At 42.0% G+C, this 11,178-nt stretch overlaps 1 protein-coding gene across 6 annotated transcripts in view; it reads right to left on the bottom strand.

Moving 5' to 3' along the window:
• TTC7B (tetratricopeptide repeat domain 7B) overlaps positions 1–6,702 on the bottom strand; it is a 146,552-nt gene extending 139,850 nt beyond the window's left edge. For all 6 annotated transcript variants that reach the window (XR_012623327.1, XM_074824933.1, XM_074824931.1 and 3 more), the window contains exon 1: positions 6,438–6,702. Coding sequence is in view for 5 of the 6 variants with exons in the window: in XM_074824933.1 (XP_074681034.1) it covers positions 6,438–6,558 (121 nt within the window). In the remaining variant the exon portion in view is untranslated. The remainder of the gene's footprint in view (positions 1–6,437) is intronic.
• Between the last annotated feature and the right edge of the window lie 4,476 nt (positions 6,703–11,178).

The following is an 11,178-nucleotide window of genomic DNA, read 5'->3' on the forward strand; positions in this document are numbered from 1 at the left end:
AAACTAATCCCAGAAAAAGCAGCATTGAGTTTTCTGTTGGCCCAGCACAGTAAGTTCCACCTCTGGCATTCATCAACACAAGGGAGAGGCCAGGAATATGTAACCAGGCGAAACTGCATAGAGAAGGGGCAGCTTGAGTAAAGGTAAGATAAAAGAGCTACTCCACGCAGTAGCAGCAAGGTGTCAGACCAGCTTGGTTACTTGTGAAATCATACTGACTACGCTAGCATCTTCTCTTCCAGATGGCAAGTCAGTTGGAATACAAGCAGCAGATCTACATCATCACTTACACTGTTGTAACACCCCTGGTTATCTGAAGAAACAAAGCTGTCAGTCAAAAATAAGACAATCCATCTTAGTACTGTCACCATCTTTGGTCTTCATTCAGAAAAATGTGTCTCCTTAGTATGCTTGTTCTGTAAATATGATAGTGAACGCAATGGAAGGAAAACAAAAAAGATAACAAACGAAGAGACCTTCATTTCCACCTTTGTGGAAATGCAAAAATACATGTCACATCATGGTCTGCAAACTCTTCTGGTAGAGATGTAGATCTCTTCAGAAAGCTTTGCATATATAAACTGCATTACAAGGTGTATGTATAAAAACCACACAGATTTGATAAACACCTTCTAAGTAGGGCATGAGTCCTAAGAGGTTTAGAAATGCCTGGTTTACTCTGAGGATAAGCTTTAACTATCCATCTGAGGTCTTGCACAAGGGAGCAAAACAAATGAAAACTGATGGTTTTATTTTTACATCCTACTTATATCCAGATAAAGAAGCAGTATAGAAAGTGACAAACAAAAAACACTTCCTGAACCTTTGGTTTTGCTACTTTGCTCCTAAGTCCTCTCTGCTCCCTTATTCTGCAAGGCTAAATGTGAGGAAAGGTATAATAAGAAACTATATAAACACAGTGTTGACAAGAAAAGCAGTCAGAGAAAAGATGACACACAAAACAACAAACAGAAATGGGATAGTAATGGTAGTAAGAAATTCAACTGGTAAGAAAGCAGTGTGTAAAAGGCTGGTGTATTTCCATCAACAAACTTGATACCTGTAGGTAATGTTCTATTTTCATGGCAATGTCACAATGCTTTTGGTAGCGTATAGATCCGCGAACTTCTAGGGCATGCATTCTCTCCCCACAGTAATGCAATATTTCACACTGGCTAAGGTTTCTACAGAACTACATCATTCTACCTCACTTGAACTATAAAAATTTGCCTCCTCAGTGCTTTTCCTGACAGAGCCATACATCTCACTGAACTTGAACAAGGTCATGTTCCAATTGCAGCAACAATGAATGGTCGGAAATACCAGTGGAAATTCATGGATCCTTTATTTTATCCATTCAGCTTGCCACTGAACTGACCTCAGGTTTCCTCGCTGTGTTTCCAAAGGAAGGAAAGACAATATTAGAGCACTGATGTCCTGAGAATGCTCTGAGCACACACAACCTTCATATTGAAGTCCATTGTAGCCGCTTCCTTTGAAACGCTACTGTTTCATCAGAAATTCATGACAAACTTGCAATCAGCTTTGAAATGTGATTGCTAGCTTCCAAAATTATCAAACACCACAAATTTCCAGGCACCCTGAGAATCCCAATGCCCAAAGCTATGAATGATGTGATACTCTCATTAAAACTGTTGCAGAGAGGTTTCAAAACACAATCCTCATGAACCTGAACACTTCACTAAAATATGAGTCATCTGTAAGACCAACATTTTGATAAACTTACTGAAAAACAATCATCACTGGTGTTTCACAAGTCTTATTTTTCAATATTTGAAAAGAGCAACTTATCAGATCTCTTAAAAAAATAAAAGCTTTTAATGAAAAAAGTGATAGGGATTTTAAATATATGTGATCATTAACATCAAAGTACTGTGGTCATCACCAACTATTCTGGGGACTGCTACACCAGACCGATCTTAGAGAAAAATCTTTCTCTTATGGCATGTTGCATTTCATTCACACAACTATGGTTTTGATGGCAAACCAAGTTTTCCAAGACAAAGTTGTACATGGTTCTCCTACAGATTAAGGCCTTTATTAAATAAAGTAGCCCATTCAGACTGGCTTAAAATATTGAAGAATCCTATAACCAATGCTTCCCAATTCTGGGCACACTTTAAAATACATTTTCACTCATTTCAGATATTCAATATTTACTATTTTACCTCTTCCAGTAATCTGTGAACAAGCAATTTTGTACTTGGAGCTTTTGCTATCTCTCATGACTGTGCTTCACCACCATGCTGTTCATTTGCAACGTTAGACAAAATTCAACAAATGGAATCAAAATTTCTTCAGATCACTTTCTTAGAAGGAACCTTTTTAAGTTAGTTAAGCAGTTGGGAGCACTCACAAAGTTTCATTAGTGAAAACTGCTTTAAGATTTTATTTCTAACAACTTGGGGTCTGTCTCAGTTCCATCTGAGAAGCGATACTCAAGATGTGAACACCTAAGGACAGCACCTTTCTTGCAACAGAACAGCTACAGACTAACCAAGGACTACATCTTCGTGAACCTCAGAGTAGCACAATGCTACAGGTTTTGTAAATCCTGCTGTACTGGCTGTAAAAGGCAAGGTGCTGGCAGCAGGGGGGGGCTGCAGGGGTGGCCCCTGTGGGAAGAGGCCAGAGGCTGCCCTGTCCCAGGCCCAGATGGCTCCAGTGGACCCACAGCAGGACCCAGCTGAGCCCCTCAGTGAAGCTGGCAGCACCTCTGGGAAAGTGTATTTAAGAAAGGGCAGAAAATGCCACAGAGAGGAGGAGGGAACAAAAGGAGTGAGAAACAGCAGAAGGAACACCAAGGTCAGAGAAGGAGGGGGAGGAGGTGCTCCAGGTGCCAGAGCAGATATCCACCACCGCAGCCTGGGAAGGACCCAAGCTGGAGCAGGTGGATATGCCCTGAAAAACTGTGGCACATGGAGAGCCTGTGCCAGCGCAGATTTTTTTCCTGAAGGACTGCAGCCAGTGGGAAGACCACACCAGAGCAGAGGAAAAAGTGAGAAGGAAGGAGCAGCAGAAAGAAAGCACCTCACACGGACTGTAACCCCTTTGCCCCCCACGTGGGGATGGGCACAGGAATGAAATTGAGCCTGGGAAAGGGGGGAGGAAAAGTGTTGCTTTCATGCCTGTCTTTCTGTTTCTTACTATCTGAAACTATTTTAACTGGCAACAAATTAATTTTCCCCAAGTCCAGCCTGTTTTGCTCACAACAGTAATTAGTAAGTGATCTCCCTGTCTTTATCTGAAGCTATGAGTCTTCTCATCCTATTTTCTGCCCCTGCACCACTAAGGAAGGGCCGAGACTAAGCAGCTGGGTGGGCATCTGCTGTTAGCCAAGGCCAACCCACCACACCTGCACATAACGGTTCTGACCCAAACTTTTACCAGAGTGCTGATGAAGCAAGAGCTCAGAGATTTGTGTTACATGACCTGAATCTCATTACTGCTGCTGAGCCCTGGTTCTGAAGGAAAGAAATGTAATACAAACTGGATAAGTACCTAACAACTCCAAGTCAGGAAAGGCCCATCTTTCATCCATCTACCCTTTGTGAAAAACAATGCAAGTCACAGGCTTGACACAGAGCACACATTTTCCATAATCCGAACTGTGACTATTACTAATAGAACAGCAAAAGCAGTGACCAATCCATTAACATTTCTCTTCCCTCTTTATCTTAAAGCTCAGTAAGCTCACAAAGCCATTCAAATACAATCCAGATACAGAAATTGGTTCTAGTTAAGTCCCATTTCTGTGCACCCAAAATCCTACGTAAACTGTCATTTATATTTGATCCACTGTCAGGTTTTATTCAGACCCCTAATTCTGTGAGGGAGTAGACAGGCTCCATCAGCAGAACAAACAATACAATAATCAAGTCCCCTCAAAATACTGCACCTCTCAAGTGCTGCGCTTCTCCAGAAGTATATATTATTGCTTTATGCATTCACATGGACCTTCCTCCTGGGAGCTGCCATTGCTATTTCTTCCTTCATCTAATTTGGGTTGCAAGCTTCAAGGGATAGGAACTTGATAATAGGAAATACTATATCAATGCAAGACAGCCCAAATAATAATTCATCCCATTACAATTTCTGTCAAGTTCTCTAATCCCCATTTCCAAACAGGAGATGTGATTAAGTCCTGGTAAAGTAACAATCTATTCTTTTGCAATAGTGCAAGATTTAAGAGATTACAGGAGGGCTTCCCCAAAGGATTCCTTCCTACCTGTGTTCAAAGAGCAATAAACCCTATTCCTAGCAATGTTGATATCCTCAGTTAAAACGCTCCAGCATTCAGGAGTCAGAGCCAACTCCCTAGACACCAATATATGGACAGAATGAAGATGCTCTCCCCTTTTTCTTCCTCTCACGCTTTTAAATCATTCCTATGACATATTGTTGCACATTCAGCCAAAAACCAGATCTTCCATTATCCATTCCCTAGCTAATTTGTAAAACTGAACATTACTACAGAAGGAAGCAGGAAAGTTCCGAGTACTTTTTCTTCAATAACTGCTTAGATTAACTAACAACAGGGATACATGTTGGAGCACCTTTCAGTTCACATCTCTCTTCATGGCTGGAACAGAGGCCTTGTCTCTCCTTCACAGTCTCACCAGCTGATAACCTTGGCCTGCAACCTGTTAGGTACACCAGGATCTAGAACACAAACTTACAGTTTTAGACACTCTCAACAGCAGAGGCATGTATTTCATTAAGTGAATAACTCTCTTCCTGTGTTACTCCACTACAAAAGAAGAGTCCCTTATGATCACTTAGCTTACTGACTGTTGATGTTCTCAGTTAGCTAGAACTTAGAAGCCACAGGCATTGATTTAATCATTCCTGTGCTGTCAGTAAGAGACAAAAATCTACATATGATACTTTCCCATGTTTTAAAGATCAGGAAATGCTCCAAAAATTTGTATTTTGACTGGTACAGAATCTAGAAGATACCATAATAGGAAAATCACTGAAGCTCAAAATTATGCAGACTGCATAATCTTATCTGATATGCTTGTTCGGTAAAAAGCACCCAGGTCAGAGAGATGTAAGTCAAACTGTCAATAACATCTTCTGCCTAGCTCTCCCTGCCTGTCTGAAATACTTCAGCACATCTTAAAACTATGAAGATCATGCTTCTCAACCAGACAGACAAAAACCATTTGCCTTTGCTTGAACTGATCTCTAACTAGTTCATAGTCTATAACTCAGCGAAGCATGTCCTTAAACTAAACATAATACCTTCCACCTTTTCACCTGTGTTTATTTTTATTTTTATTTTAGAAACCAGTGTGTTTCAGGATGATCACTCAGTTGTTTTTAGGGCCAACGCATGTAAGGTTATCTACTACCCATCCATCTATCTTTTCTCTCTCTTCTTTTTACTTTGAGTCAGGCTTCTCCTCTTTTATTTGTATTTCTATAGAGCTGAATCACGCCGTTTTCTTCCCTGCCTAAACGTGCAGAGCTATCACTGTCTTTGCAACACACTGCCAGTGACACCAGGCTTATGCCTCATCCTCTATGTTAACTTACCACCTTTGAATTCAGCCCAAGTTCTGTCTCTGCAGACTTGATTTCTCTCTAAAAATACCTCCAGGTCCACCTCAAACAGATCAATGAGCTCAGAGAGGTAGACGCTGTCCTCATGTCTTTGCTCACACACAGAATGAAGGCATCCATGCCAAAGAGAAGAACTTCCCTGCATGTCCCTTGTTCGGTAGGCACTTCCATACCTCAGAACAAAGCACTGCTTTTCACCTGCTTCAGTTAAAACGTTTAAAAGTTTGTGATGTAAGAAATAAAGAGACCAAGCAAAGCATTCATAGCTTTTATAAGAAAATAAATGAAGCTGCACTATATTGCTGGGCTATGTTTTTAAGAAAAGGACAGAAGCCTTCATACAACACGCTGTGTAGAGATACTCCGGCTGTGTAGGCAGAAGGACATTTCGGGCTTTGGGCTTTACGCACACTGCCAGCAAACTGCAACACTCACGCTAAGCCGTCAGGCTGCTCAGCAGCTCAGGACGGAAACCCACAGGGCCGAAACGCGGCCTCCCTCGGACCTCACTGGGGTGCTCAGGCGCGGGGGGAGCGCCCCAGCGCACCGCCCAGGGCCGATTTCCGAGGCGCCCGCACGCCGGGGTCAGGCCCTCGGCGGCACCCGCCCCCCCGCCGCCCTCCTCGGGGCTCCCGCTGCGCTGGGCCGCGCCGCCCCGACCCGCTCCCCGCCCCTCCGGCGGCCCCCACGCCCCGCCGCCTCCCCGGGCACCGCGGGGCGGCCCGCAGGCCCCTCACGGCGGCCCGCCCGGCTGCACCTGCCGGGCCCTGCGTCCAGGAGCGCCGCCGGCCCCCCCCGCCCCGCGGGCCCCTCCGCCGCGGCCTGCCGCCTCCCGCCCTGCGCCGCACCGTTAGCGATGAGCTTGGCCGAGAGCTGCTTGACGAGCTCGGGGATCCGCTCCCACTGGCACTCCGAGCGGCACCGCTCGATCTCCGTCTCCAGCCGCGAGCCCGCCTTCTTGGTGGCCATAGCCAGGCCGGGCCGGGCCGATGGGCCCCGGCGGGGGAAAAGGGGCCCGGGGCGGCGGGAAGGGGGAGGCGGGGAAAGGACGGCGGCGGCACCGGGCGCCGGGGCGGCGGCAGCGGCGACCGGAGCGGCGGAACTTGAGGGCTGCGGCCCGCGCCGCGCTGGCGGCCGAGCGGCGGGAGGGGCGCCACCTGCCGGGCAGCGGTGGGGCCCGGGAGGCGCGGGCGGGGCCCGGCGGGCGCGGGCGGGGCCCGGCGGGCGCGGGCGGGGCCCCGACCGGCACCCGGCGGGAGTCGTCGTTGGGTGCCCCGACGAGAGCGCGGCGCGGGGAGCAGGGCTGGTACAGCCGGGCTCCTGCAGCCACCGCCAGGAACGGGTCCTTTAAAATAATTACACATGGGGAGGAGAAAAGAAGGAAAAAAAAAAAAGGAGAATTAATCTAATCTCATCCTTCCACAGGCTAATGGTGAACGTGCTATACTTTTCCACTTCCACCAAACGGTAACACAAAATCAGTTCCTGCCCATTAATGGTCGCTTCTTCCCTCCCCTTGAAACCACTCATCCACACTCACGGGGGTTTTTAACCCATTTAAAGGCATTCTCCCTCTTTGCCTTAGCGCTCCACACACCTCATGCACTTTCTCTGCAGTCTCAGCTGACACTTTCACAGATGCCCCGTGGAAAGGGGGGGCCTCAGCGTGGCCCATAGCGCAGCACTCACTTGCCCTTTAGTTAAACAGGAGAAGGTAAAGCAGTGCCTGTACAACAAAGATCTGCACTGTACATAGATTATGCCCTACATTTTGAGAAAATAAATGCATTTCCAACATTTGGGTGAAATAAAAATACTGAAACGTTTTCAATAAATACCGTCTATCTTTGTCTACTACATCACACATATGTGACACACCAGATCCACAAACTTACACACACCTCAGAAAATAACCGCCATGACTGATTTCCACTGAAAAATGTAGCAAAAAGACCAAGACTGCATTGAAGAAAAATCTTGCAAATTGCTATTTACTTTTCCCAAAATAAGGATACAGCTCATCGACAGAAAGAAAATGTCCTTTATGACAGGTATCAAATATCTTTCTCAGTGTTTCAACTAATTTACTTTTCATTCCCAGTGCTATTGAAAGCATAATAGCACAAAATTCAGATATTGTAATCTGCTTTTTTATCAAGTTTCTGTTATAGCACTTTCAGGTTACAGACCAATTTCAAACAAAGTATACTTCAGATTTTAAAAAGTGAAATAGAAACAGTAGCAGAACATAACAGTGTTTAAGAAATACAATGGAGTACTGCCAGAGTGAGAAGATGATTTAATACTCTAACAAAAGCAGAAGGAGAAATATGCGATAAAGAATTTTTTGCTTATGATGTTTCAGAAGATCCAGAGAACATTAAACTGATTATAGCACGGTGTTTTACTGGAAAGATAAGACAATCAAATTAAAAATGAGGCTGGAAAGGAATGATAATTCAAAATCTTTGGTATAACTACTAGTTCTTTTACACAAAAGGCTATGAAAACTCAAATTTCATCTTCTGAAAAGAGTTAATTTGCTTATGAAGATTATTCATATCTATGCACAACAATTTTAACACATTTTGTTAGCACTGATCACATCATTTCAGTGAAAGCTACCAGCAAAAGAATAGTATTAAAATATTTATATAACAGTACATCAGGCTTATTATCTCAACAGCTACTATTTATGAAGTGCGACCTATGCAAAAGGAATTAGTATATTTTGAAATACATCAGAAAAATTAGGAAATCTGCTTTAACATTAATGAAACTTCAATATTCCTAAGACTGCTCTGAGAAGATTCCATAGTAGATTACCAATAATCATATACAGTAATGGATCTGGAATGAATAGCATAAAAGTGACATAGAAAAGAAGTCTGATCCTGCATATTTTGTCAATTGCCACTGATTTTTTTCAAACTGAAACGAAGTGCTGGTTTCTGGAAATGGCCTATTTAGTAAGCTGTTGGCAGAGACTGAAGCATACATGCACTTTGCTAGAAATAGGAGGTCTGTTTGTAAGGTGAGGTAGCTGGCTAGCTAGTAGATATATAGAGATACCTCATATCTGAAAAAGATGGAAAATTAAAATGCAGGAAAAGTAAATAAGATGCATTGATCAACCATTTTGTCTTATCCCATCTCTCCCACTCCAATCCCCTCCAAGCACAGAGCATTAAGAGAAACAAGGGACTTTCCAGTGCAATTTCATGAGTTTGGTATGAAGAAACAGGAACTTTCAGTACACAGGAACACACCAATATGGTACTCTGATACTTCTGGTAACCTGAAAATAAACCTGATCAAGAAGTTTTCTGCACTAGTACTCCATACAGAATTATGAGAAACAGATGTGATGGGGGTTTAAACTGGTAAAAATGTAAAAGTTATAGAGAATAACAACTGACTTAAAGGAACATTTTAATCTAAGATATTAAACATTCTATAACAAGGAATTAGAAAAAATATTTCAAAAAGTACTTGCATTTTAAAGATAACATATTCAGAAGGAATACTAGGAACTCACGTGAGAAAAAAAATGCAAGCAAGCTTACAAGGTGACTGGGTTTTATTCTAGACTGAATTTCTGGCTTCTTAGGCAAATACTATTCACTGCTGAAATGGCAGGGGAAGAACCAAACCTCACCTTTGTTCTGGTTTTCCTTTATTCTAAAAAAAAAAAAAAGTTTAAAACAATGTTTTCATGACAGCTTTGCTGAAGTCATCTTACTGGTATGGAGGCCCTTGAGAGAACAGGCTAGTCAAAGCTTAACATCCAATTTGTGTCAAAGGATCAATGCATAATGGCAAGTGTTTCACTGTTTACAGAAGAAGTGTTTATTATGCAAGTTTACCTATTACTCTGGCTTTAGTCTGGCACACTGACAGGTGGCTTGAGGTTTTTTTTCCAAGTAGAGTTTGTCTGAAGCTGCTAATCAAGGTGCCGATTATTAAAACTATTTTCTTCCTCAGAGTTTCTATAACATACATCACAGAAAGACGATTTCAAGGGAAATATGTTACAAAAGATAGCACAAAAGTCCTTATTTTATCTCCACAAAGTGTAAAATAGAATTAAAAAGTCAATGTTAAAAAGCTTTTCCTCAGCACAAATCCTTATTTTACCAATTTCTTATCTTTCAATTCAAATCAACATTTTAATGTCTAGTAAGATGTTAAATGGGTTCTATTGCAAGTGATCAGAGATGCAATTCAAATATTATTTGTATTTTAAAGCAATCATATTCAACTCCTACTACCGTCTGCATTTTCTCAACTGTGAAGTGCAAAAATTTTCAGGCCAAAATGCATTAATGTGAGAAGTAATTTCTCTACAGTGAAGTGCACTACTCATAAGCACCATAGAAGCAAGAATTTTACTGAATCTAAGTCTCTTTTTTCAGTTAGCATAACCCTGTTAGTGAAACGAGGTAACTGCAGAGTTCTCCATTCCTACTGAAGCCAGTAATCTCTGAAATTTAGAATAGACCATATGAAAATTGTTAGAGAAAGTAATTTTGGTGACACTTGGTTCCTTTTTGAGAGTATCAAAATGCAATTTATAGGGAAGCAAAGTGAGACTGAACAGCATCCGCAAAATCAACAGTTTGATAACATGCACATTATCAAACCTGCCACCTCTGCCTCATAGCAAGGAATGCAGTTATATAAGAAGTGAAATATGCTTTATCAAAATACTTCAACATTTCAAGGTTTATTTTCTTAAAGGTAAAACAGTTACGTCTGTGAATGTACATAATTTCATAAACCACTACGCCTTTACTGCTTTTTGAAAGTTAAAATCATACACAAAACAATTCAGAAAAACCTAGAGACCTGGAAAGCATTTTTTTTTTCTTCACAATGGACTTTTGATTTTGTAGTTTGTCGCTTTCAAACTGATTCAGTTCATACTGCACTTGTCAAGCAATGGGTAGTACGATTGATACTCAAAAAGGAATGTATGCCTGTAGAATGAGACAAATACTTGTTTTTCACTACTGTATGAAATCCCTTGATATTAATTCTTCATCTTTAATAAATGAGTGTTAACAGTCATTCTTATTGATAGGCTGAATCTCAAGTTTAATTACTAATTGTGCTGCAAAAGATGAAAAGTCAAGACTCCAAACCACATCTTTTCCAAGCCCATTCATGCTAAATGGGAACCGGCATTGCCAGTGAAATGGCAACAAAGAGTATCACTCAACTGGCAATATACATTAAAATCATACTGTTTTGGCCCAATGTTTCATACTGCATTTTAAAGCTGTCATATTGTTTCTGGAATTATCCTCCACATCACAAATGCATATATTCACACATACAAAAAACCCCCAACCAACTACATAAAAAAATGCCACCTCCCAGAACTGAAAAATGCGCTTCAGTCCTGTTTATAAGCTGAATAGATGTATTTATATCTGAATTGCTACTTGTTCCACAACTGTATTATTACAAAGCTGTATTGCCAGTAAAATTGCTATCCTGTATTAACATGCAGTAACCAAAAAGAAACAGAGTGGGAAGAAAAATACCGTAGTTTGCTGTTTCTCATGTTTATTGTGCCAGTGTAAA

Source organism: Strix aluco, chromosome 4, assembly GCF_031877795.1.
Source record: "Strix aluco isolate bStrAlu1 chromosome 4, bStrAlu1.hap1, whole genome shotgun sequence".
Classification (NCBI taxonomy): domain Eukaryota; kingdom Metazoa; phylum Chordata; class Aves; order Strigiformes; family Strigidae; genus Strix; species Strix aluco.